At 41.0% G+C, this 26,879-nt stretch overlaps 1 protein-coding gene across 19 annotated transcripts; it reads left to right on the top strand.

Annotated features, from left to right (window-relative positions):
- The first annotated feature begins 974 nt into the window (after positions 1-974).
- LOC149911665 (annexin A4-like) lies at positions 975-26,741 on the top strand. Of its 19 annotated transcripts, none has more exons than XR_016463015.1 (7): positions 975-2,662; positions 2,749-2,843; positions 3,093-3,206; positions 4,123-4,179; positions 4,495-4,571; positions 7,103-7,250; positions 26,141-26,741. XR_016463015.1 is itself a non-coding variant. In XM_090133421.1 (6 exons), the coding sequence occupies exons 1-6, from the start codon at positions 2,584-2,586 to the stop codon at positions 16,619-16,621; spliced, it is 504 nt and encodes a 167-aa protein (XP_089989547.1). In that variant the 5' UTR covers positions 975-2,583; the 3' UTR covers positions 16,622-20,447. The 19 variants fall into 19 exon arrangements, 10 of the variants coding, with proteins under 10 accessions (XP_089989547.1, XP_089989548.1, XP_089989544.1 ...); XR_016463013.1 differs by lacking the exon at positions 26,141-26,741 and adding an exon at positions 16,611-20,447; XR_016463014.1 differs by lacking the exon at positions 26,141-26,741 and adding an exon at positions 7,521-8,657.
- The last annotated feature ends 138 nt before the right edge of the window (positions 26,742-26,879 follow it).

The following is a 26,879-nucleotide window of genomic DNA, read 5'->3' as shown; positions in this document are numbered from 1 at the left end:
TGGGGAGCCCCGTTTGCAGGGAGGATCTGAAGAACCTCTCCCAGCCATGGGGAAGTTGCACAGCAATGCATCCATCCCACGAGTGAGGCGTCCAGAGCCGCTGCAAGCAGCTCCAGCCTTTCTAGCACAGAGTAAACCAATGTACGGAGCAGTCCGGGGGAACAGCCGCTGCCCTCTTTCTCCTCTTGGTTTTCGCCCCGAAGCCTGCCCAGGGCTCAAGGGGAACAAAAGGCGTCGTGCTGTCAATCTTGCTGTAGCACGGGCCTCTTTGGCAAGACTGTCTGCCCAGCCCCCCCGCGTCGGGCTTCGTCGGGTAACGAACTCAGCAGCAAAGCGCCGTGACTTCCTCTGCCTGCCCTGGAGCCGCAGCCCGAGAGCTTTCCGGCCCCCGGCCTCCCTCTCCCTGGTCAGCGCCAGCGCCGCCAGCTTTCTTCTCGGACAGACGTGAATACAGAAAACGGCAGTCGAGTCCTCCGCCTGCGGGGCAGCGGCTCAGCACGGCGCTGCTGACCGTTCGAGCCGAGCCGAGCCGGAACCGAAGGCGGCCGCCCGACTCTGCCGGGCTCGAACGCGTCTCGATCGGCGGGGTCGGTCCCTCTCTTTCGGGGCTGCCCGGCTCGGCCAGGAGCCGCTCCCGGACACCGGGCGTCCCGCCGCTCGCAGTCAGCCGCCGGTTCTCAGCCGGCGGCGCCCCGCCGCGACGCCGACTCCGGAGGACGGCTCCGTTCTGACGCGGGACGGACGGGGCCCCGAGGCGCGGGGCGGGCGGCGGCGGGGACGCGGGGCGGCGGAGCGCCGCTTTCCCGGCACGGAATCCCGCGGCCGCCATTGGCGGAGAGCCCGCGCTCGGCCCCGCCTCTCCCGCTCTCCTATTGGTCGGCCCGCGGAACGGGGCGGGCGCTCCCGGCGGGGTCGTTTGCGCCCGCGGTCGCGCCGTCATTGCGTCATCACCGCGCGCGTCCCGCGTGGCCCCGGCCCGGCTGCCCGCGGCGCTGCCCCGCGCCGCGCGCCCGCTCCGCTTCCGGGGACCCGGGGCCCGCGCCCCCGGATCCTTTTCCTCCGCGCGGCCTTCCAGCCGCTCTGCCCCCGGCCTGCAGAGATGCCTCGGGTCGTCGTGACCGAAGTGCGGGACCGGCGCGTGGCGGTGTTGAACGTCGTTCCGTTGGCATCAGCCGTCGGTCAGCCCGTCCAGAGCCCTGTGCGGGGCCTTCGTTTCCTCAGGCGGATAACGGGAGGATGCCGGAGCCGAGGGGCGGTGGGAGGGAGGCGGGGACGGGAGCATCCTGCCGTGCCGCCAGCAGCCCGGGGGCCGCGTGCTGTGGGTGCCGGCACGAAGCTCCGCCGTCCGTCAGCACGGGAGCTGCGGTTCTGGTGCAGCAGCAGGAGCTCAGCGCAGCCCTGCAGAGAGCGGTCCGGCAGCACGGGAGGAAGATGACGGCCTGGAGCGCGAGTGCCTCAGCAGTGTCTGCAGCCTGCGAGGAGCCGAGCCGGGCTGGGGAGAGGAAGGTGTGGGAGTCCCGGGGAGGGACGCGCGATGGCAGCGTTATTGGCAGGATCAGCTGCTTCCTCCACCGCTCCCGACGCCGAGCACTGGTTTCCTTTGAGAAGCAGCCCACTGTCACATCTGTGGGGTTCCGCAGGACACACAGGCATGGGGTAAGTTTAGGTTGGATATCAGGACAAACTTCTGTGCGGAACTTCTACAGCCGTGGGTGGGATCCCCCTGAGCTCCCCTTCTCCAGGCTGAGCAGCCCCCTCTCTCTCAGCCTCTTGTCATGGCAGAGGTGTTCCAGTCCCTTCACCATCTTGGTAGCCCTGCGTTGGACTCTTTCCAGCATGTCCAGCTGTCTCCTGTACTGGGAGCCCAGAGCTGGACGCTGTTCTCCAGCTGCAGCCTCCCCAGTGCCGAGCAGAGCAAAAGGAATGGTGCAGAATACTGGTCCTTACCTGCTACAAGAGAAGTCAGGACTAGGGCTATGATGGGAGCGCATTGCTTTATGATTGACGTGGAGAACTGCTAGGAAGAAGGCCTGGTGGGCCTGAACACAGATGCCGGGTGGTCCAGCTTTTGTTTCACTGGAAACCAGGTACTCCGTGGGCAGCAATATGGAGATATGTTCTCCATGCAGTTGTGCCCCCGTGGCTTCTTTCTGATATGCTTGGGAAGTCCCACTAGAACAGGCTGCCGTGTGAGACAGAAGTGAGAGAGAAGCATCAGTTGTGTGGGTGGAGTTTTACTATCTCTGTGTTCACATCTTTCATGTTTGTCTTCTTTTTTTTTTCCAGTTCAACTCTGCGTGCGTCGGTCTGCCTTTGCTAAATCCTTTTCTTGTGGCCTTAGGCAACAATCGAGGGGGTCTCAAGTTTCAGCGCTGAGCAAGAAGCGCAGGCTCTCAGGAAGGCCATGAAGGGCTTTGCTAAGTTGATCTCCCTCCATGGTCAACTTTTATTTTTTCCCCAGCACTGCGAATGGCTGCTCTGGTGGTTTGATAGAGGGAAGCATAGCTGCTTGCACTGCTCTGCTGCACAACTGCCCTAAAAATTGTTGGAAAGTGGAAACAGAACTGCCCTTCGTGTCCCGAAATGCAGCTGCTCTGGTGGCGTGGGTCCTGGCAGCTTTGTGTGCATCGATGTAGTCCTGGAGCTGTTGAGAGCTGGCTGTGTGAGGGACTGGAGGTGGCACAAGACCAGAGGGCACTTCTGATCCTTGTGCAAGCATCCTGACTAGCTTCCATTTGTTTCTTGCAGGCACGGATGAAGATGCCATCACTGACGTCTTGACCAAACTAAATGTTTCCCAGCGTCAGCAAGTTCTGATCACCTCTAAGAGCACTACTGGCAGGGTGGGTGGTCTGCAGAGATGCATGAACGTGGTTGTGTCACTTGGGCGCAAAGTGAAAAACGACCCAATCTCTACAAGAGAAAGGTCGGCAGAGACTTCACCTGACCAAGGTTGTTTTGTTCTTGTTCAGTTCAGAGCAGTTGTTGATGCAAGGAGGGTTGGAGCCTGAAGAGGAGTGCTGAACAGCTCAGTTCCTCTGTCCTCAAAGGCCGTCCCTTCTGCCAACTCCTTTCTCCTCTTTGCCTTCTAGGATTTGATTGATGACTTGAAGTCGGAGCTGAGTGGGAATTTTGAGAGGGTGATCATTGGGGTGATGACTCCCACCACCATGTATGACGTGCACGAACTAAGGAGGGCTGTGAAGGTTTGGAAATCTTCCTTTTGTATTGCTTAAGTTCTGGCCAAGGACTTACTGCTTTGTTATGCATGTCTTCTCTCTCTTAAAGAAACCTGGTTGCACGTCACAAGCAGGTGCTGGTATCTTAAGTCTTGCCTTGGTGATTCCCTAGGGAGCAGGAGCAGATGAAGGTTGCCCAATGGAAATTCTGGCTTTTCGCACCAATGGAGAGATTTGTGGCATTAATGAGAACTACAAGCTTCGTAAGGAGTGCAAAAGGCTCTCTTGTCAGTTTCTTCCTGTCTGCGCTTCTTAATTGGAGGCTGTAGCAGTAATGATGATGGCTGGAGTGCTGCAGTGCTGCTGGGAGCCCTGGGCACAGTTCTGTACTTAGCTAGGTTACAGCTGGCAAATGTTGTGGGCAGCACCCAGGTGGTGGCCCTGCTCCTAACGGGTGCTGTGTGTGTGTTCTTGCTGGAATATGGCTGCTCCCTTGAGGATGGCATCGTATCTGACACATCTCCCATGTTTCGAAGGGTCCTCGTGTCCCTCGCAATGGTGAGCCAAGCTGAGGGGAGAAGGGGGTGAATGTTCAGAGCTGTGGGCACAGCTCTGCACTCAGTGGTGAGGAGCTCCAGGCTGGCTTTTTCTCACCCTGTGTGTCCCATGACCTCAAACCCAGCCTCTCCGGGGAGGGAACTCTGACTCTGGGTGTGCATGAGTGCTGTGGGCTCTTCTTTAAATGTCCCAGTAAAGTGGGTTGCTGCTCGTTTCAGAAGGAAGCCCAAAGTACATCTGAGCTGCATTTCATTTGTAAGCTAGTGTTCCCTTTGAAGGACTCCATTATCCATCCCCAGCAGCTTTTCATGAGTGGGGAATTCTCAGGAGTTGCTTCCAGTAGATGCTCTGGTGAACTGAGTCTTCTATCCTTGTGTCTTTGCAGGGAAACAGAGATGAAGGAATGTATGTGGATGATGCCCATGCTCAGCAAGATGCTCAGGTGCGTAGTAATGTGCTTCCCAATCTATTCTTGTGCAGGTGATGCGTGGTGAAGAGAAGCCAGCCTGTGAAATGGAAATAATGTTTTTAGCCTTGTTTGCAAGTCTCTAATGAGAGGTCTCTCGACAGGCTGGCTACTTGGCAGGGGCAATGAGATTTTGGCTGTGGGTTGCCGTGCCTGGTAGGTGCTTGTTGGAAAATATCCGTGATCTAGACAAGTACGTGCCAGCAGTGCTCTAGCTGCAAGGGATTTAAGATCTCCTGTACGCCCAGTCTTCTCCATGAGCCTTACTTTGTCACCCCTAATGTCTTGAAGTGCCTGTACGAAGCGGGGGAGAAGAAGTGGGGAACAGATGAGGTGCAGTTCCGTGTACAGAGGATGGACATAAACAGGTATCACCTAGTGAGAGGTAGGACCCCTGCACAGTGTCCTGGGTTTTTCTTTCCTTCCTTGTTTGTGTGTGATGCTTTTGTAGGAGCTCTGTAGCTGTCCAGTAGATGTGAACTCTTCTGAGGCAGCAGGTGTCCTAGAGAGAGCCCCATTGCATCCATTCCATTCTGGCTGTTTTATTCCCTCCTGAGACTGAAAGGGACTTGAGAAACCTAAGTCCAACTGGCTGCAGCTCCAGCATGGAAAGCAGAGATCATGAAGTGTGACTGCCATTGGGGCAGGGGGGAGAGGAGCTAAGAAACTTGATTGGCAGCACAAAGCAGCAGGTCTTGAAAATGGTACTAGCTGTGGTCGGCCAATTTGCAAGACTGTTAGCAGTGAAAATGAATTATTTCTGTGGGGCGATCCTGATTTAGCTGAGAGTGCTGCAGGGATGAAAGAATGTTCATGCAGTATACGAGGAGCTTGTTGCAAAGCGGTCCTTTGAATCTCTGTGACTTTCTGCCATAGTTTTTGATGGTACAGAGGCATTGCTAACAAGGACATAACAGCATTAAATCTGAGATGGTAGGCAGTTATTCAATAGATTGTTTAGTTCTTGTTCAGCCTGTGCTTTTTGTTGTTGTCTGTCTGCTATTCAGCTCAGAATACAGAACTATTGTATTTCTCATAAATGCTTAGCACTCAAATATGGAAGTGCTTCACAGGCATTAATTTTTGTACCTAACAAGTTTTACTATGAAGCCGCGAGTGTCTTCATCATTATTTAGCACAATAATTGCAGCAGTACAACAACCAACCTTATAAAAAATATTACATGCATTATTTTTTTTTAGCTCATCAAGGAAAGGGTTCTGTGAATCTTTACCTACACCTAGATCTACTGTGCAGTATACAAGATGGATACTCATCTGAAATATCTAGTGCTGTATCTATATGCAAAGTGTCAACCTAAATTTTTGGCTTTACAAAATTCTGATGACTATATTTTGCAGTAGATACATTTACAGCCTAGTTGTTTCTTCATTTCTTTTTATTTCCAGTACTTGAATGTATTATAGGATTCTATATGGGTTTATTTGTGTGGCAAAGATCACCTTTCTTTGTTTACTGCTCCAAGGTACTCGTTTTATTGAAAATTACTCATGAAGACTTATGATGTTTCTCTGAAAATGCTGAAAATAACTAAATGGCAATCTTCAACATTTACCATTAGAAAACAAATGGTTTGTGCATGAGATGAAAAGACAATAAAATCTGTTATGTTAACAGATAGATATCATTTACTTTTAAGCAGAGTACTATGAAATCTTTTACCAAGAGGTACAAAATTACAAAAGAAGCACTGAATTTACTTCAGTCATTTTTAAATTTTACTTGAGAGTCTGTCACGGAGTTATCTAGATCAACGTGTGCCCTCGACAGGGGGCAGCAAGCCCATAGGCCCCCTGGCCCAAAAACAGGACGGAAAAGGGGGAAGGGAAGGGAGATGGGAGCTGGGCCCAGAAACCAGAACAGCAGCAACAATCTAAGGAGGAAAACTTAATTTTACTAAACATGATATCGGAATGCAAGATAACACAATATAATATAATATAATTGAAATTGAGGCTAATAAATCAAATAAGAGAGAGAGAGTGTCCGAAACTAAAAGGCCTACTTTGAACTGAAGGCACACGGTTGGGGAGCAGACCCACACACTGCTAGGCAGTGAGCAAGAGAGCCAGAGAGCAAGATCCCATGACTCCCTCCCATGGCTTATCTTCCTCTCTGAACATGAAGTCCCCTGGGATGTGTAGTTCTTCCTTTCTTCTGAGAACCAGGCATCCAGAAAGATGTCAGTCCACGGAACTGGAGTATTAACTCTTTAATTACCCGTGCTTTACATGATGTTTGGTGTGGAATACCGATAACAAAATTATAAAACCATGACAGAGTACTGTGTTTTGTACTTTTTTGACTTCCAAAGTCAAAAAAGAGCTGATTTTGCTGTGGGAGGTAACTATGGTTAGGAGAGAAACTGTGTGCTCATTTTCCAGAAGGTAGTACATAAAAAATAAAGAAAGATCTTTGTATTCCTGGAAATTTGAGAAATTGGAGGGTCTGCTGTAGGAAATAGGATATATCAGTGTTTCTGTTTACAAGACAGTGACTGCTGTTTGTAATCTGTTAGAGGATGGGTATCTTGTCACAGAACAACCCTTTTGGACATCTTTATAAATGTTTTAGTAACTGAGCAATGGATCAGTGATGCAAAATACTTTCTTATCTAGCAGCAGCTCTTATCTGAATTTACTGTATCTATTGTGGAGAAAGCACGAGGTTCCAGTGCTACAGTGTTTGTGTTGTGAGCACTACAAAACTTTTTAAAACCACTGTTCATTTGCTCAGTATCAAAGAAAACATTTTAACCAAACTTAAGTGCTAACTAGTCACTCGGAGGTCTTCACTACCTAAAATTTTCCTTCATAACAGAATCTTTACAGTGTATGAGATAGAAATAATAAAATAATTTTCTTATTCTTTCCCTTAGGCATTTCCTGGAAACACAAACTCTGATAGTGTGGTCCGACATGATTTGCAACACCCAGTCATTGCTCGCTATGTACGTATAGTTCCTTTAGATTGGAATGGAGAAGGCCAAATTGGGTTAAGAATTGAGGTCTACGGTTGCTCCTACTGTAAGTTTTTCCATTATATTCCTTTAAAAAAAAAAAATGTAAATAGAAACTGTCTTTGAATTTCAGATTAAATCTGAATCTCAAGTGCTTTTTGCTAAAATGCATGAAGATATTCCAGGATTACTAATTGTAATAACTGGAGCTTAATTTAATATTTACTGTATCCTTTATTCTGAGTTTCTAGTTAGCTCTTCTATAGGAAATACAGCATTAGAATTAGTAAGAGTGCTTTGAAATCACTACTTTTGATCTTCAAAATTGTTTTTGCAGAAGACTTGAATAGACCAGTTGAGGAAAAGATAGCATTCAGATACATTTCATGCTGGGTCTTGAGAGGGAAACAAGACATAATTCATTGCCTGATGACAAAGATAAAAATAAAACAAGTAAAAATTCAATTGAAGAAGCTCATCTTGTCTAAATATGACATGTTTTTCAGAGATTTTTCCTTTAATATTTGAGTATAACTTTAGAATCTCTTCTAAAAAAAAAAACGAGATGAGCAATGGTGCAAGTGGTTAAGAGCACAACAGATCAAGTTTTAAGAAAAGCAAGTGTAGTTTCTAAATACCATTCCTTGAATTTGATCCTGTGGGTGCTTACGTGAAGTCCACATGCCTGCAAACTGTAAATGTCTGATGTCCTATTTCTATGCAAATTTAGTACAGTATTCTTGTAGGTGTTTTAGGGGAAATAAATACTTGAGATTTATCTTAAAAAAAAAAAAAAAAAAAAAAAAGTTAGAACAAGTTAAGAAGCACCTATCTTGAAGACTCTTCCATTGACATCAAGTGATTTAAGGCCTATTGAAACACTTTGTCATGGTAACTAGCAATTATGTTAATTAACTAGCAAAAATATCTTGTGATTTCTGTTGTTTTGACTTGGCTATGTGCTTTCATTAAACACTATTGAGAATCACATTCTGGTATTATTTTTCCTATTTCCATGCAAAGAATTAAAGCCTCATTTTAAAATTTAGATTAAACTTAGATAATTTTTTAACAGCTGAAATAACTTAGCTGAAAAATCAAATCAAACTTGCTGCGGTGTTGGTAGGGCTGTGCTGGGGGAATTCATGGGTGTTGGATACGTTTGTAAGAAAACACATTGTATGTGTTATCTGAGGAACTGTAGGTTATCCTACAACAAGTTGGTTCTTGTTCAAAAAGGTAGTGATCATCTGAAGTATTAGGTAGCACTGTGTACAAGGCTCTTAATGAACCAAATTTGCCATCACTCTATTAAAATATTTTATATGCTGTTTTAAGTGTAGCCAACACTATAACATGGTTGATTTCACATCATGATTACATTTTTTTACATTTAAGTATATCTACTTTGAATACAAATACAAGTATATGGAGACAGAAACCAACTTTTTTTTTTTAATCCAACACTTTTTTAAACAACAACAAAAAAAAGAAAATATTTTTAAGTTGTAGGTTTTTTTTTTTGGTTTTTTTTTAGCCAAAAATATTTACAAGCAAAAGGTTTTAGGTTTTTGTTTTGTTTCCTTTTTTTTTTTTTTTTAATTAAATTGATATCTAATGCACTGTAAGCACGTTACAAGATGAATTTGGAGTCTGAAACTAAATGTGAGGAAAAGCATAGTTGGCTAACAAAATGAAAAGTTGTCTGCTTGAAAGACTGCATATTTCTGGAGAAAAATAAAACACATCTATCAAGGAAATAATGAATCAACTAAAAAAATACTGATAAAATTTGTCTTCACAGACAACTGAAGTAAGAAACCTAACCTTTTGTTTTCCTCGAAGAGAAGCATTGAACTGCTAGTATTATAAGTTATTTCAGTATTTTGTTAATGACATTAATAATAATGTTTTACATTTATATGTCTATAGGAACTTTTTTTTTCTTTCTCCTCCCAAACAAACAAAACAAACAAAACAAAGAAACAAAAAAACCCTCTCCTAAAATACTGTTAGATTTTAGAAGCAGGAATCAGGCTGTCCTTGAGTCAGTATGCTGAAACCAGTAGACAGCAGCAGCGCAGTTGAGAAGAAAAGTTCACTGTCTTATGACTTCTTGGAAAAACAGAATAATGTTTGAGAGTTCCAAACTTGTTTTCAAATGCATTATTTGGAGCAACTTATGTAAAGTTACATTGTTCCATAGATATGGAATTCAGCAGGAGCAAAGTTTTTAGCCCTATAATTAGTATTGTATATTGAAGCATTGTCATTAACCAGTGAGATTTGCAGATTAATCCTGCTGTCAGTGAAGAAACTGACTGTATAGATAAGTAGCAATTTTTTAAGCCTGATTAAAACATGGGCATCTAATCCAATTTGTGAAAATTTTTGAAACATTACCTAAAGCAAAAGGTTGCTTAATACCTTACAATCATATATTTTTCTTCAAGTTTGTAGGTTTATATTGAATGCAGTCTTTTATTTAGAGAATATTTGAGAACATATTTCAGATGTAGAACTTGCACATTTTCTCATAGTAAAGGTTTAATTGGAAAGTCATAAACTTAGTGCTTAAGAAAAATATTTCATTGCACAATACAGCAATCTGGTTATTAGTCTCAGAGTATTAAGAACTCTCATTAAACCACATATTGAAATACGTGGTCATTAATTGCCATATTGATTTGTTCTTATTTTTCTTGAGTATGCTGATAAAATACACATTATTTTTTGTGTGTCAGAAATGGAAACTACATTCTTCCTTACACAGCAATGTGAATTAAAAAAAAGGTTCAACTTTAAAAGAGAATTAGAGATGACATCTATTCCCTAGAGAAGTTTGTAAAATTACAAAATATTTCCTTTCAAGGTGCTCTTATTCATTTAATTATTTGCTTGCCTTCTTGCTTTGAGATTTTTCTATGTTTGAAACTGCAGATGAGATCTGCGACGTTACTTTCTAATAGATCTCTCGGAAGTCACAAAAATTAATTAATTAATTAATTAATTAATTAAAGGCTCCCTCTACAGTAAGATTGAAAATGTTCTTTACATTTCTCTCTGTGAATAAGTGCTGATGTCAAATTTAGAAAAGATTTTAACTGTGTGGGAAGAGAAGCAAACAAAATATTTAACATTAAAAAAAAATATACTGTAGTCAACGGGAGTTGTAGCTTTCATTTTAAAATCATAGAATGACTTATGTTGGAAGGGATTTTAAATATCATGTAGTTCCAATGCCCTCACATGAACATAGTTATCAACCACTAGATCAGGTTGCCCAGGGCCTGATCCAGACTGGCACTGAATGCCTCTAGGGAAAAAGCATCTGCATCTTCTCTGGGCAACCTTTTCCAGTCCTTTACCACAGTGAATAAAAAATTTCCTCCTATCATCTAACCTAAATCTCCTTTCTTTTAATTTAAAACCATTCTTGCCCGTTCTCACTAATAGACCATGAAAAAAGTTGGTTTTCTGCCAGTTCATAAACTCCTCTGAAGTATTGGAAGGTCGCAATGAGGTCTCCCCAGAAAAACAATCCTCCTCTCCAGTATAAACAAGCCCAACTTCCTGAACCTCACGGGAGAGGTGCTCCAGCCCTCTGATCATCTTTGTGGCTGCCCTCTGGACTGATTCCAACAGCTCCACATCTTCACTGTCTTCAGGGCCTAAGACCTGGGCACAGTATTTCAGGTGTGACTTCACAAAAACAGAACTGAGGGGGACAACTTCTTCCTGTTACCCAGTTGGCTGCCCTTCTTTTGAGGCAGTCCAGTATACTGTTGGCCTTCCAAATTGCAAGTGCACAATGCTGGCTCACATCCAGCTCTTTATCCACTAGGACCCCCAAGTTCTACTTGACAGAGCTGCTCTCATTGAGTACTTCTCCCAGTCTGTTCACATATCTGAGATTGCTCCAACCCAAGTGGCAACACCTTACATTTTGGTTTGATGAATCTCATTTGATTTTACATGAGCCCGCTTTTCAAGCTGTTCCAGGCGATTACAGATATGGAGTGAAGCTGTGCAGAGAGAAAATTAGAAAAACCAAAGCCCAGTTAGAACTGAGCTTGGTCATTAAGATAAAAGACAACAACAAATATTTCTATAAATATATCAACAGCAAGAGGAGGGCTAGAGAGAACCTCCATGACTTGTTGGACACCGAGGGCAGCATGGTGACCAAGGATCAGGATAAAGCTGAGGTATTAAGTGCTTTCTTTGCCTCAGTCTTTAATAGTAAGACTTGTTACTCCCTGGGAACACAGCCTCCTGCACTGGTAGATAGGGATGGGGAACAGAATAGGCCCTGCATAATCCACGATGAGATGGTTTTGGACTTGCTCCAGAAGCTGAATGCTCAAAAGTCCATGGAGTCAGATGGATTGCATCTAGAGTGCTGAAGGAGTTAGTGGATGTGGTTTCCAAGCCACTCTTCATCATCCTTCAGCAGTCCTGGCTAACCGGGGATGTCACAGTGGACTGGAGACTGGCAAATGTGACACCCATCTTCAAAAAGGACGGAAAGATGATCCTGGTAGCTCCAGGTCTATCAGTCTCGCCTCAGTACCAGGGAAGATTATGGAACAGATAATCTCAGGAGACATAATGGACCAATTAAAAGTCAACCAAGGGATCAGGCCTAGTAAGTATGGGTTTACAAATGGTAGATCATGTTTGGCAAACCTGATTTCATTCTATGACAAGGTGAGCCATTTAGTGGATGAAGGTAAGGCTGTCGATGTGATCTACCCGGACTTCAGTAAAGACTTTGACACTGTCCCTCACAACATTCTCATGGAGAAGGTGGCTGCCCATAGCTTGAATGGATGTATGCTCTGCTGGGTGAAACACTGGCTGGATGGCCAAGCCCAAAGAATTGTGATCAATGGAGTTGAATGTAGTTGGCGGCTGGTCATGAGCAGTGTCCCCCAGGGTTCAGTACAGGGGCCGCTTCTATTTAACATCTTTATTAACAATCTTGATGAGGGGATTGAGTGCACCCTCAGTAAGTTTGCAGTCTACACCAAATTGAGAGGGAGTGTTGATCTGCCAGAGGGGAGAAAGGTGCTACAGAAGGTCCTGGATAAACTGGATTGATGGGCCAAGGTGAACCGTGTGAGATTCAATAGTGTCAAGTGTCAGGTCCTGCATTTTGGTCACAACAACCCCAGGCAACCCTATAGGCTTGGGAAGGAGTGGCTGAAAAGTTGCCTGTCAGAAAGGGACCCTGGTATATTGATGGACAGTCAGCTGAATACGAGCCAGCAGTGTGCCCGGGTGGCCAAGAAGGCCAGTGGCATCCTGGCTTGGATCAGGAATGGTGTGGTGAGCAGGACTAGGGAAGTAATTTGGCCCCTGTACTCAGCACTGGTGAGGCCTCACCTCGAGTACTGTGTTCAGTTTTGGGCACCTCAATACAGAAAGGACATGGGGTGCGAGCAGGTCCAAAGAAGGGCTGCAAGGCTTGTGAAGGGCTTGGAAAATGTGCCGTATGAGGAGCGACTGAAGGAATTGGGCTGTTTAGTCTGGGGAAAAGGAGTCTGAAGAGAGACCTTATTACTCTCTTCCAGTACCTGACAGGTGCTTACAGCAAGTGCAGGGTTGGTTTCTTCTCACTGGTGACAGGATGACGGAAAATGGTCTCAAGTTGTGCCAGAGTAAGTTTAAGCTGGATATCAGGAAAAGCTTCTTTACAGAAAGGGTTGTTAAGCACTGGAATAGGCTCCCCAGAGGCAGGGTTGAGTCACCTTTCCTGAATGTGTTTAAAAACCATTTGTTTACTGTGCTCAGAGACATTATTTAGCAGAGGGTTGTTAGAATTAGGGTAAGTTTGGTTAGGTTGTGGTTGGACTTGATGGTCTCTGAGGTCTTTTCCAACCTGAGCACTTCTATGGTCAGGCATAGTCTATCCTTGATGAAGCTGTGTTGGCATTCTTGAATCACCCCCCTCCCCTTTCTTGCACATGCCTTAGAGTAGATTCATGGAGGTTCTGCTCTGTGATCTTCCCTGGCACAGGTAAGGCTCACTGGTCGATAGTCTCCCAGATTTTCCTTTCTCCCTTTATTAAAAATGGGAGTGATGATTCCTTTTTCCACTTGCCAGGACCTTCACCTGACAGCCATGAATATTCAGAAATGATTTAGAGTAGCTTGGCAACCACATCAGTCAGTTAGTTCAGGACTCTGAGATACATGTTGTCCAGCTCCAGAGACTTGTCCATATTTAGTGTCATAAGGCAGTGTCAGACTTGCTCTTTTCTGACAGTATAGGAGGCATTTTGCCCCCCATCCCCTTTGTAGAGTTTCAGGTACATATAATATATTTAATACACTCAAAAGAGGGGAAAGGATCTTTACATTTGCAGTGACATAATTTAGCAGAAAGCAAGCCATAGGAAAAATTTATCAAAAAGCAAGTCATAGGAAAGAAAGTAATGTTACAGAAGGCAAAGTATCCACTGAATTCATTAATGCAAAGCTGATGGAATATTTATATTCAAGCTCTTTTTGAGACAGAGAGTAAAGAGACATGATAGATAGATGTCTCTCGTCATGTTCCCATTTATGAATTTTTTAGACAATCAGCAAATTCAAGGCATCTGGAGGCTATGACAACTACAATATATATTGTATTTTATCACTGATTTTTGAAGTTCATAATAAGCTCCTGCAGAATCATTGCCATACGAATAGTTCCTTCAATCACAATACTGCAGCAGATTAATGCATACAAAACAAACAAACAAACAAACAAACAACAACAAAAAAAACAGTAGCATTCCTATTGAACAGTCTTTGACAGCACTTTTTAAGATAAGAAGGAGAGAAAAGAAGAAAAATAAACAAGTCAGACCTTATCGTTTTATGAAGAAATGAACATTTTTTATGGAGATTATTTACTCCTTAGATAGTACAGTGAACAAAATCTTGGTCATGTGAATATTTACAAGAGAAAAAAAAATTAGACTTGGAGGTGCTGTTAAGGCTTAAGCCATAAGTATTTGAAAGGAATATTTACAATAACTGTTTTGAAAATATTGAAGTGCTAAAAATTAGAGCTTGAACAGATTTTGACAAGTTAATCCTATTTGCCTGTAGTGACTTTAAGTGAAACCATTGTTCCTCTTCACTATTAATTCCACATTCATCAGCTGTATTCATCATTAGAAAAATTTCTGTGATACTTGTAATTTCCTTTGCCATTGTCATGCTATTGCTACCAACTATTCATATCTCCATCACTCTCTCCTATGGTTGCCATATGTACTTCACAGAAACTCCATTCTCTCCAAAACTATATATTACATCAAAATATCACAGGGAATATTTAAAGTAGATAAGAAAGCCACTATTTAACTTGTGTGGAACCTAACCAATTTTCTTTTGTCCAGTGCCACTAGATAGATATAGTGGACATTTTGTTTCATCAGCCTATGCTCACAAACAAACGATCAAAAAACTGATGAAGTGTCTTGATGGCCACTGGAACTCCCTATGCTGAATGAACTATATGTCCATATGTATGTAAACATATGAATACATATTTATTCTTTTACACTTTTTTTTTCCACCTAAATTGTGAAGATACTTATGTGGTCTCATAATCCATGTAAATGGTTCTTTGCCAACCTCTCATAATATTTTATTACTCATAATAATAATGTTCACTAAACTGTCTTAATGAAAAGATGGACTTCTATGACCATAGAAGTGATGGAACTGCATAAAAATATTAAATGATAGATAGGAAGAAACATTTTGAAGCATATGTTTTGTCTAATCATGTTCTCATATTTGTAGCAACTGTATTAAATCATTGTAATTAAAATTGTTTTTCATTTTGGAGAAAAAAAGAATCACAGATTTGAGAAAATTATCAGCAGTCACTGTAAACTTAGTAGCTTTGTTTGTGACAGTGAATAGAACACTTAAGAGTTATCCGAAGCATCCAACCCTCTTTTTCTCTGTTTCTCTTTAGATATTTTTATTCTGGATATTTCTACAATTTCTATGTAATTGATTTTCAGCCAGCATAGTCACAGTTCAACATCTGCAAGCATAGCTTGGTATTTACTTTTTCTGATATTACAGGTGCATGTCTCAGTACTTGTATTAAAACAGTGGAGAGTGAGGGAAATGAACTGTGAAAACATTTGAAGATCTCTTTGAAAACATGCTCTGTTTGAAAGCTTAATTCTTTTCTAATGTACTCTCTAGCATGTTTTTTTTTTTTTCTTTTTTTTTTTCTTATTTGTTTTTACATAGAGGGGACTTCTTATCTTGAAGATCATAAAAATTGGTGATTTTCCTCATTTGCTCCATGGTACTCCTCAAACAGTAGAGTTTTGCAGATTTAGGATCAAAAATAACTTTTTTTTTTTTTTTATAAGTATTTAAAGTGTGGGTTGTTTACCTACTCCCCAGGAAGAAATAGTTGTGATTGTTTCTTTGCAAGTGTTTGTTATTCTGGTATGAAAGTGAGAACAGACTTCAGCTAATTTCTTATCTCTAGTGGTTAACAGTAATAGGTATGGGTCTATTTTGGTTCTGGCTGTGTCCAGCACAGGGCACCCCAGACACACACAGCAGCCCAGCAGGCCCTGTCATCAACTCAGCACCTAAGAATGGTACAATTTTTAAATGAAATATTAAAATTTAACATATATTTTTCATTCTTTTAACATATATTTAGTCTGATACAAAAAATGTTTTATTTTTGTATCAACTTCTTGAAACCACAGCAAATTGAGCAGTCCATTATTTTTAAATGTCTAGCTGTAGTGAAGTTACTGGTGGATATTCTCAGGCACCACAGGTTTGTGATCTGCAACAGCAATGTGTATCCCATACAAGTACATTTGTTATGCATCAGTGGATGCATAATCAAAGTCAGATTTAAAAAAAATCTATTTTACATGCATACATATCCCACCAAAATGTTCAGTTGCATACTCAAACATTTTTCAATTACACTTGAACACTTTTTTAAATCATTCAGCATTTCCTTTAGAAGAGTATGTATTGCTAGTTCATTTTTAAAAGATTTTTTAAGGTTTTTTGATGGAATACTGTATAATCAATGAATGTACAGATGTTATAACAGAATCACTGAATGGCCAGGGTTGGAAGGGACCTCAAGGATTGTGGATCGCCAACCTCCCTGCACATGCAGGGCCACCAACCTCCCCATTTAATGCTAGACCAGGCTACCCAGGGCCTCATAAAATCTGGCCTTGAACACATTCAGAGATGGGGCATCCACAACCCCTCTAGGCAGCTGTTCCAACACCTCACCACTCTCTCTGTAAAGAACTTCCCCCTGACATCCAACTTAAATCTTCCCTCCCTCAACTTCAAACCATTTCCCCTCGTCCTGCCATTATCTACCCTTTCAAAGAGTTGACTCCCCTCCTCTTTGTAGACTCTCTTTAGGTACCGGAATGCTGCTAAGAGGTCACCCTGCAGCCTTCTTTTCTCCAGGCTGAACAAGCCCAACTCCCTCAGCCTGTCCTCACAGGGGACGTGTTCCATCCCTCTGATCATCTTTGTGGCCCTCCTTCAGAAAAATTGATTTAGAAATACTAAATTTTTTTTTATGGGACACTTGGACTTTGTTTATCTTTTAGAAAGTCACAATAAATTAAATAAGATTTAAATACATTCCCTTAAATATTTTCTTTGCTCTGAAAGTAATGCTTCCCATTTATCAAATTGTATCATCATAATCTTATATAATATAGTTTCCATTTAAATAGAATAAGTTCTAAGCTACAGAAGATTATTTTTCAATGTAGTCACCATGACTAGCTATGCATTTTTGGTGGTGATTGAAGAAGGGCTTGTATGCTGCGCGTATTGTTTAAAAAAAAAAAAAAAAAAAAAAAAAAGCCTGGAGCAGCAGATTTGATCCACTATTACTGTCACCACTGCTGAAACACACCACCTAACACACTATGCTAACACTGACTGTTAAATCTCTGTGAATATTCATCAAGTATTGAAGAATGTCAATGGATGCTGTTTTTTCCACATGGAGGAATTCAGTTATATCTTTGTTTCATGTGCACTTCTGTGTCAGATATAATTTTCACAGACTGCCACTATGCTGCCATCATGGCAACAAAATCTAGTGGGATATTGGTGGGAACGTTCAATCTCTACTGTTATACTACTGATGTCTACCTCTGATATCATGGGCCAACAAAATAAAATAGAAGGCATTGCTTTCAGAGCAGCCTTTGCATGAGAAATCTATAAATCTTTCCTTTTCACATAAGTGCTTATGTAACTTCTAGATTAGAAAATTATTTTAATAAAGGAACCTCAAACTTTTAGAAGAATGTATGTAATTAGCGAGTTCTGAAAATAAATATATTTTTTTACATTATTAATTGTTTTCAGCATTTATTTTTCCAAACAGAACTTCATATTTCTGTATTGGTTGCTGGAAAAAGAATTATTGCTTAATTCCTTGCATGGTAACATCTCTATTTTTCTTTTTCAGAAACTTGAAGAGTGGATTTTTAATTCTTTCAATATAAACATGTTCTTACTTCCTTTCTTCCTTCGTTTTCTCTCTCCTTATTTTTCGTTATTTCTCATGGTACATAGTTGCCCTTTTGGTTCTAAGTATATTGAACAACTTGAGAGAATAACTTTATAAAACTATAGCTATAAAAAAGTTCTTTGTTACCTAAAAGATCGCATCCCTGGATGTGTTTAAAAACCATTTGGATGTGCTGCTCAGATAGATGATTTAGCAGAGGCTATTTAGGGTAGTCAGGTTAGGTCGTTGGACTCAATGATCTTTAATGTCTTTTCCAACCTGAGTGATTCTGTGATTCTATTTGTTTAGCCGCAGCTGGCATTTATGTAGCATGCTTTTATTTACGGATGCTCTTGCTTAGTGATGCATGTATAAGTGTGTCTGTCCCCCCATCACTTTACCCCTGTGTACATTCTCTTCAGGTAGAGAGAAAAGCGGTGATTCTGTTTCCTATGAAGACTAAATTGCAAACAATCATACAGACTGTTACTGAACTAAAGAAAACTGAGTTAGTTGTGTTGTTTTTGGTGACATCAGTGTTGCCATGGTACCAGAGGATCTCAACGCACCCCTTTTGCTTGGGTACTTCTTATATTTTTTTCTATGCCTTGTATAGATGCAGAAAATTGTACCATTGAACTGTCCACTGGACTAATGGGGTAAGTGGGACAGCTGTCCCTTCACCGCTGCTTCATAGCTTCTCTTCTTTGACTCGTTTCCTGAGGAAAGCCTCTGAACGGAATACAACTTGCAAGCATTGGTTGTTGGTTCTTTAGGTTAGATTCAGTGAAGCTTACTTATATCTGGTTAATCTGGGGAGGATTGAGATCCTCTGTATCTCTGTCACCTGTTCCACGTTTGAGCACCCTCACAGTGAGAGCCTTTTCATTCTACTAAGTGTCACCCTGGGTAGGGACACATTTCACTAGATGAGGTTACTCTAAAGTGCCATTTAACTGGACCTGGAGCTCTTCCACTGATGCATCCACAGCTTCTCTGGGCAGCTTGTTACACTGCCTCAACAGCCTCATAGTGACAGATTTCTACCTTAATTCTAATCTAAATATATCTTTGAATTTAAATTGTCCCCATTCTCCTGTCACTAGAGATCATCAGAAAAAGTCTTTCTCCATCTTTCTTAAGCCCACTGTATGTATCAAAAGGCTACAATAAATCATCTCCAAAGCCTTGTCCAAGCTAAAATCTCACAGCTTTTCTTCAGAGGAGGGGAGTTACATTCAGCTAGATTGAGTCAAGGTTAGATATCATGGGGAAGACAGAGACCCCCATGCTTTCTGGGAACGCATCCTCATGGGGACAGTCTTTTTCTCCCAGCTGGAAGATGTCCATGCTGCAGCATGTGTCTGGTGCTGCTTGTGCTCCTGTCACTGAGCACCTGTGAGAAAAGCCAGGCTTCATCATCTTCCACAATCCCAGTAAGCATCTGTAGGTAACACTCACTTTTTTTAATACTGATTGTAGGCAGTTCCCTCAGCCTTTGCTGCGACTGCTGGGTGCCCTGGACTCTCACCAGCCCTGGCTGAGCTCTTGCTCCATGTGGCAATGTCTTTTTCATACCAGGGTCACCAGGTAGGGACTTAAGAATCCCCATGCAGATTCTCAAGGTCCAAAAGGGGGGAAAAATAGAGAGAGAAATATGTGTTGTTTTTGTTGTTTTTGTGAGTTCGTTTTCTTAAGTATTACTCATTTTTTATTTATTGAATCAATTGTTCAATATGCCTCATCTTGAAAAGATGACCTTCATGCTGAACTTCAGGCTGCTTCATGTCAGAACCAAAGTCATCTTCTCCACATGAGTAGCCACTTCTGTAACTTGTTTGACACATTCTCAGGGCCCCAGTCAGCTCAGGTCCTTCTGCTGGATTCCTTCTGTTGTCCTGGCACAGCAGCTCAGAGAATGCTGGTCTCTGCCTTCCCCTATTCCTGAGGACTTGGGGAAGAAGAAATGACAGATTTTGGCAAGGGAAAAGGATGGACATGCGAAGGATGGTCTCACAGGAGCTTTTGTTGTCAAAAGAATTACCAGGAATGGCCATGTGAGCCTGCAAGGTGGTACTGGAGTTGGGACTCCGCCAGCTAGTGGTAAACTTATGGGATGGATAGTTTGGTGCCAAGACAGAGGTGGCCATCTGGGGAGAGGTGGACAGGACCCTGCCTGGCCACCAGAGCACACAGCTAGTTTGAGCTGAAGGGGAAATACTTTGTCCAGTAAAGATCCCAGTAAATCCTGGGAAAGCATCCTTCAGGAATAATATTGCAATATTTTTTGGAATTTTGAATACTTCTTTCTTTCCAGACTTTTTCTGATAATTTGAAAATTTTACACCAATCTATATAAGTCGATAATTATTAAACTTGCTTTTAGCTTTTACATTATACAGTTTTTAATTTTTTACTTGTAAATTTACTTTCCCTCTTAAAAGCTCAAAACATATCCTGACTGTGTTTTATCAAAAAATATATAAACAGGTAATTTCTCTAAAATTAGAAATCTGTTACTCAATTTTCAGGCACATAAGAAGCTGGCTTATCTACAATGTATCTTTCAATTTTAATGGATGTTTGTGAGTCAAAGAATCAGTGGGATCGTATCTAAAGTATGCTTCTGCATAATCTTCACACATTAGCATTAAAAATAATCCTTATACATACCTAGGTGCAATTTTCCTTGATTTTTTTTTTTTTTTTTAAGAGAACAACAGTAGTTCACAGCTTGAAGCAAGCACAATATTAAAAATCATAAAATAAAATTACAATAGTTTTTCTTAACATTGTTTCTAATAAGTTGCATAACTCATCAGAAGATATAAAAATCTTCACGTGGAAGATACATTTATTCAGTATATTCTATCATTGCTGTTTCAAAGTGTATTAGTTACTGTAAGCTTTCAGGTATTATTTATTTTTTCCCCTCAAGATTTAGCTTTTTGACCTCAAACATTAGTGAAAGATGCAGTCAGGATTAGCAGGTTCTAAACTGTATTGACTTTCAGGGAAAAAAAAAAGCACTGAAGTTTCTGTTCAGATTCTATCTGAAGAGACTGCTGATCAGTTCTTTATTAGAAAAATTTCCATTTTTAGTGAACTTTTGTCATAGGAAATACAGACAAAAATAATAGCTATTTAATAATATATTACAAACTACCAAAATAAAAACATCAGAAGAAAGCTAGAAATTACTTCATCAAAACTTACTATAGGAAGTAGTGAAATTGAAGTAATTGAAATTAAAGTAATTGAAAAATTCCTTCTTCAAGTCCATACCTCTCCAATTTTGAGATAGGGATGTGATGAGGGACCATGTCAAAGGCTTTGAAGAAGTCGAGGTAAATGACATCGTCCTTCCTCTGTCCAGTGATACCGTCACTCCATTATAGAAGGCCATCAGATTGGTCAGGCAAGATCTGCCCTTTGTGATGCTGTGCTGGCTGTCTCTGATCACCTCTTTATCTTGTAGGTGCCTTCGCATGGTTCCTACTCTATGATCTTCCCAGGTACAGAGGTGAGGATCACCAGCATGTAGTTCCCTGGGAATTTTTCAATGGATTAAGAACTGGTTGGCTGGACATGATCTGTGGTTCTGTGTCAGGGTGAAGGCCGGTCACAAGTGGTGTCCCACAAGGGTCAGTCTTGGGAACGGGGCTCTTCAACATCTTTGTCAATGGTCTGGCCAATGGCATCAAATGCATCCTCAGCAAGTTAGCAGGTGACACGAAGCTGAGCAGTGCAGTTGATACATTGGAGGGAAGGGAAACCATCCAGAGGGACCAGAACAGGCTGGAGAAGTCAGCCCCTGAGAATCTAATGAGGTTGCACTTAGGCTGGGACAACTCCAGGTATTTATAAGGGCAGGAGGAAGACCACCTTGAGAGCAGCCTGCAGAGAAGGACTTGGGGGTACTGGCAGATGAGAAGCTAGACATGAACCATCAGTGTACATTTGCAGCCCAGAGGGCCAACTATGTTCTGGGCTGCATTAAAAGAGGAGTGTCTAGCAGGGAGAGAGAGGTGATTGTTCCCGTCTACTCAGCTCTTGTGAGGCCCCATCTGGAGTACTGCATCCACACCTAGGGCCCTCAGCACAAGAAAGACACAGAGCTCTTGGAACAGGTCCTGATAGGGCTGCTAAGATCAGAGGACCAGAGCACCTCTTGTATAAAGAAAGAAAGGCTGAAGGAATTGGGCTTGTTTAACTTGGAGAAGAGAAAGCTCCAGAAAGACCTCATTGTGGCCTCCAAATACTTGAAGGGAGCTTATAAACAGGAAGGGAAAGACTGTTTACATGGGTGTATAGTGATAGAACAAAGGGGGATGGTCTTAAACTGAAACAGAGGAGATTTAGGTTAGAGGTTAGGAGGAAGCTTTTCACTCAGATGGCGGTAACACACTTGAACAGGTTGCCCAAGGAGGTTGTGGATGCCCCATCCCTGGAGGCATTCAAGGCCAGGCTGAATGTGGCTCTGGGCAACCTGGTCTGCTGGTTGGCAAACCTACCCGTGACAGCAGGGTTGAAACTAGATGATCATTATGGTCCTTTCCAACCCAGGCCAGTCCATGATTATATGTAAGCAATGCTCACCTTTAATCACCAGTGCAACACAATATGAACTTCTAGGAAAAAATAAATAAATTCTATTCCCCCATTATCAGAGAAGGGATCCTGTTGCCCCTTCACTACAGCCAATTTTAGTGAGGTTTGAACAGTCCCTACTTTCAGCATTCTTTACTTCATTCTTCCCCCCCTCGTTCCCTTTTCAAGCTTTTCTCCCTTTTGATTTCTTTCTTTTCCACTTTCTTCTTAAGAGTTCTTCTTGCTTTCCTTTCCTCTTGGCCTTTAATAAAAAGAATTTTCCTATCTAGATGTTATCATGCTTTTTTTTTTTTCTCTCCATTAAGGTAGGAATAATCTTGTCTATAAATAGTGATAAGCATTTTCAGCATCACAGTGCATGTGTAGGCTTGTTCAGTCAAGAAATCAGACGATAGGACCAGCAGAATATATATTAACAGATAATTAATCTACTTCCTATAGTAAGTTTTGATGAAAACGCAGTTTTCTGCGTTCCCAGAAAGCATGGGGGTCTCTGTCTTCCCCATGATATCTAACCTTGACTCAATCTAGCTGAATGTAACTCCCCTCCTCTGAAGAAAAGCTCTGGGCAACATGTTCCAGTACTCTGTAACCCTCATTGTGAAGAAGTTCTTTCGCTTATTGGTTCGTAACTTCCTATGCTCAACTTTATGGCCATTTCCCCTTGTTCTGTCCCCATGGACTGCTGAAAAGAGGTTGGCCATGTCCCTTTGACTCCCACACTTAAGATATTTATAGACATTAATAAGATCCCCTCTCAGTCTTCTTTTCTCAAGGCTGAAAAGATTCAGGTTACCTAGCCTTTCCTCATAGGGGAGACTCTCCAGGTCACTTGTGGTCCTCTGCTGGACTATCTCCAGGAGATCCCTGCATTTTTTTGTACTGGGAAGCCCAGACCTGGATAGAGTACTCCAGGTGAGGCCTGACCAGAGCAGAGCAGAGGGGGAAGATCACCTCCCTGGACCTTCTGGCCATGCTCTTTTCAATGAACTCATTGGCCTTCTTGGTCATCAGAGCAGTATGTTCATAATATATTGTTTATGTGCTTAAATTTTCATAATGATATTTTGGTGCCCGTGATTAATAACACCAAGAAAATACTCTACATGTGTGGAATATGGTAGCCCAGCGAGAGGCTCTTTGATACATTTTACGTGTTTGAAAGATAGATGCTTTTAAAGGATAGATTCACGGTTAATGCTTTTTAGTCGTACAGAATTAGTATATGCATTAGTGCCCATACAGCAGCATAAGGCTCACATAATATGTTAAGAAAAGAATGCTGAAAGTGAAGATCCTCACTCTAAAAATGTTTTAATCTAAAAAGTATGTCAGATGAAATGGAGTTAATGTAAGTGAAAAAAGTGAGAAAAATTTCACCTAAGATTGCCAGCAATCATTAGTACAGAACCTTTATATTTTTAATCCCAGTGAAATGTTTTGTAAGAAGTGTGCAGAGTTGATCGTGTAGAAGCCATTGGCAATTTTGAAATATGTGTGAATGGTAAATTTCCTATGAATATTGTTGGCTTGATTTCAGATATATTCACAAGCATTTCTCTGGAAAGTACACTGCTATTCTGTCCAATGTAAATTCACTGACACCTGCTCTTAGCAGGAATTTTTTAGTAATTCAAGGCAGTAACGTTTATCAAAGTAGCTAAATTAGCTGTTATGAAATCACTGTTGAGTTTTTGTGAATGAGCACCTCTATGCACTATTCTACTTCTATTCTAGCACTTTTCAGACACTAACATAGGTAATAGACTAATGAGGCAGGGGAACCTGCGAATCCAAGCCCTGGGAAAAGGAAAAGGGGAAAAGGTAGGGAGATGGGTCTAAAAACAGCACAGTGGCAATGATCTGAGGAGAAACAAACTAATTTACTAAATAAGATATCAGAATGCAAGATAACATACTATAATGCAATATAATATAACGTAATTAGAATTGAAGCTAATAACTAAAGTGAGAGTGTCTGAAAAATAGAAGCCTTACTCTAATTAAGCTGAGGTGATATGGCTGGGAGCAGAGATGAGCCAGAAAATCAAAAAGGGAAGTCAAGAGATCTACGAATGGTTTTTATCTTTCCCACTGAGCAGAAATGGTAACAGAACAGTGAGCAGTCCTCTGGGGGATATAGTTCTTCTTCTCTTCTAAAACAGGTACCCCGAAGTATCTACTATGCATGGAACAGGAGCATTAATGCTTTAACATGTACTACATGGTGTTATGATGTGGAATACTGAGAACAAAAATCTAAAACCATGACATATAGTTACACTTCCGTCACCAGAAAAAAGAGGAAATAGGGAAGTTCTGGAGTCTGAGTCTAATTCAAAATTGTTTGTAATTAATTAAATGAATTATTTTGGAATTCAAAAAGGAATCTCTTTTACAGATTTTGTTCACTGACCAAAATTTACAAAATTCTTCAAGTAGACACAAGTATAGGGCAAAAAATATCTGAACAAGCCTACCCAAGTCTAATAAGGTAATAAGACTGTGGGTGGTGACTTATTTTCCTTTGAGATTTGGAATTGGGGTCACTTTTGTCACCAGATTTTTTAACACCTTCTTCGAGATATTCTGATTTATTGTTCTTCAGAGGAAAACTGCTTAAATGTGGCATCACAGAAATATATTGGATTAAGGGCTAATACATTTTCCTAGCCAGATGAAAGTGGTGTTGTATTTTTAACATGTCAATAGTGCTTATCCATATCTCAGGAAATCCAACAGTGGAGAAATCAGGTTTAAAGTAATTAGATTTATATTTCTTATTTAAATGCATATATTTATTTTCAATATTGTCAGTTACTTTTTTCCTATCTTACCACGTTTTTGTCTCTCTTCCTCTTTTCCTGTCTCTCTCGTGCACTAATATATAAACAAATATATAAACATATATGTATACACTTATATACTGTCTCTTTCCTATTAATGGTAGTTAGTTTAGTGACTAAGGATGAAAAATATTGTATATTTACGCTTCAATTATAGGAACAATATGTTTTACTGTCTAAGTACCATTTCTTGTCATGGTTATTATCGTGATATTAAATAGCTGAGAGTCATTGTAGAAGGAACATAAGTCATTACCATCTTTCTATACATAATGACTCTTAAACATAATTGCTATGTAATCTTTAGGTGAATTATTATATTGAATTACTATATAGGCCAGTGCACATGCTGGTAGCTTAGCTAGGAATAAAAGAAAGCTACTCAATCAAAGATTAGTCCTGTTTCTTTTTTAATTGAATGATTTCAAAGCATAATATTCAGGGCCGTGTTTTAGAAATATGTGATACTTTTACTTGACTCTGTTAAAGTGTGTGATATTAATTTATGTAAATTGATAATGAAACGAACATAACTGCATGACTGAAAGACTGATCCAGGTATGAAAAGGATACTTGTATTTCATGAGCTACATATTGAGAACCCACAAACCCACAAAAATCTAGTCAAAGTCTTGATTAGAATGTGAGTCACATGCTTGACAGTCAAGGTAACTTATGCTGATGTTACAAAGAGATACCAGCTGATCTTAGGGGAAAGGTGATATGTTCTACATAGGGGACTTTACAAACAGCAGAAAATTAAATTCTTTCCTTTGACCTCCTTCATAGGATGCGAAGTCAATGCAGTATTTATTTCAAATATTCCTTTCATACGCATCAAAAAAGTACTACTGATTGATCCTCAGAGGCAGAATTACAATCTGTGACTGTCCTCAAACATGCTTATATGTCCTTCTACTTGAATGTGAAAGCTGTTCTCCTTCCTAGGAAAATGAAGACAGTTCTAAGCACCTGGTCTTAAGTAGCTTAAGAAAAAGAAAGAAAACAATATAATGAACATAAGATAATGGAAGGTAGGTTTATTTGTTTGTTTGTTTTAAAGTAAATAATCTGATTTCATGCTTCTGTTTCTTTTGAAGCTTTATTATTTCAGGAGGTTTTTGTTCCTTTGGAAGAGATACTATTCCTCTGTGATTTCCCTGTAGTTCTATTCATGTTTATATGAAACAAAGTACTCCAAAATTCAGAAAGTCTTCTAGGTCAAATGCCCCTGAATAGATCTTAGCATCTGAAATAGGAGGACTTCTGTATCTTAGCAAAATAGATTAAGATGTAAATATCATTTAATAACCAGAAAAAGAAAAGAGCAATAGAGAAGAATGACAAGATTTTGATAGAGTGATTTAAATACATCTTTTCCTTACAAAGAAAATGATTTAATCATTTACTGTTATATCATTGAAGCGAAGTGAGAGATTTCTAAAGACTGTTAGATGTTCTGGAACTAGAATCAGAATGAGCTACGTTCATTCCAGTAAAGATAATCTCTTCTTTGATATGTATTGTGTGGATGTTTCAAAGCATTCCTCTTTCCCTGTTCATAATGAAGTTGTTGTCCATGAAGTGCCTTCCTTTCATAAGCAATTCACTCTGCTTCTTTTTGATGTTCCTGTTCAATAAGAACTTGCTCTCTTTCAAAATGCTCTCATTCCATCCTTTCCCTCTA

This window comes from Phasianus colchicus, unplaced genomic scaffold (assembly GCF_987193195.1).
Source record: "Phasianus colchicus unplaced genomic scaffold, bPhaCol1.hap1.1 HAP1_SCAFFOLD_60, whole genome shotgun sequence".
Lineage (NCBI taxonomy): Eukaryota > Metazoa > Chordata > Aves > Galliformes > Phasianidae > Phasianus > Phasianus colchicus.
This window is presented reverse-complemented; position numbering and strand designations above follow the sequence as displayed.

What these genes read in the sequence shown, in the direction of transcription:
- LOC149911665 (XM_090133418.1), top strand. Translation starts at nt 2,584, where the DNA reads ATGCAGCTGCTCTGGTGGCGTGGGTCCTGGCAGCTTTGTGTGCATCGA. An exon ending in AGCTGTTGAGAGCTGGCTGT is followed by an intron (nt 2,663 to 2,748) that starts GTGAGGGACTGG and finishes TGTTTCTTGCAG; the next exon opens with GCACGGATGAAGATGCCATC. An exon ending in ATGCTCAGCAAGATGCTCAG is followed by an intron (nt 4,180 to 7,102) that starts GTGCGTAGTAAT and finishes TCTTTCCCTTAG; the next exon opens with GCATTTCCTGGAAACACAAA.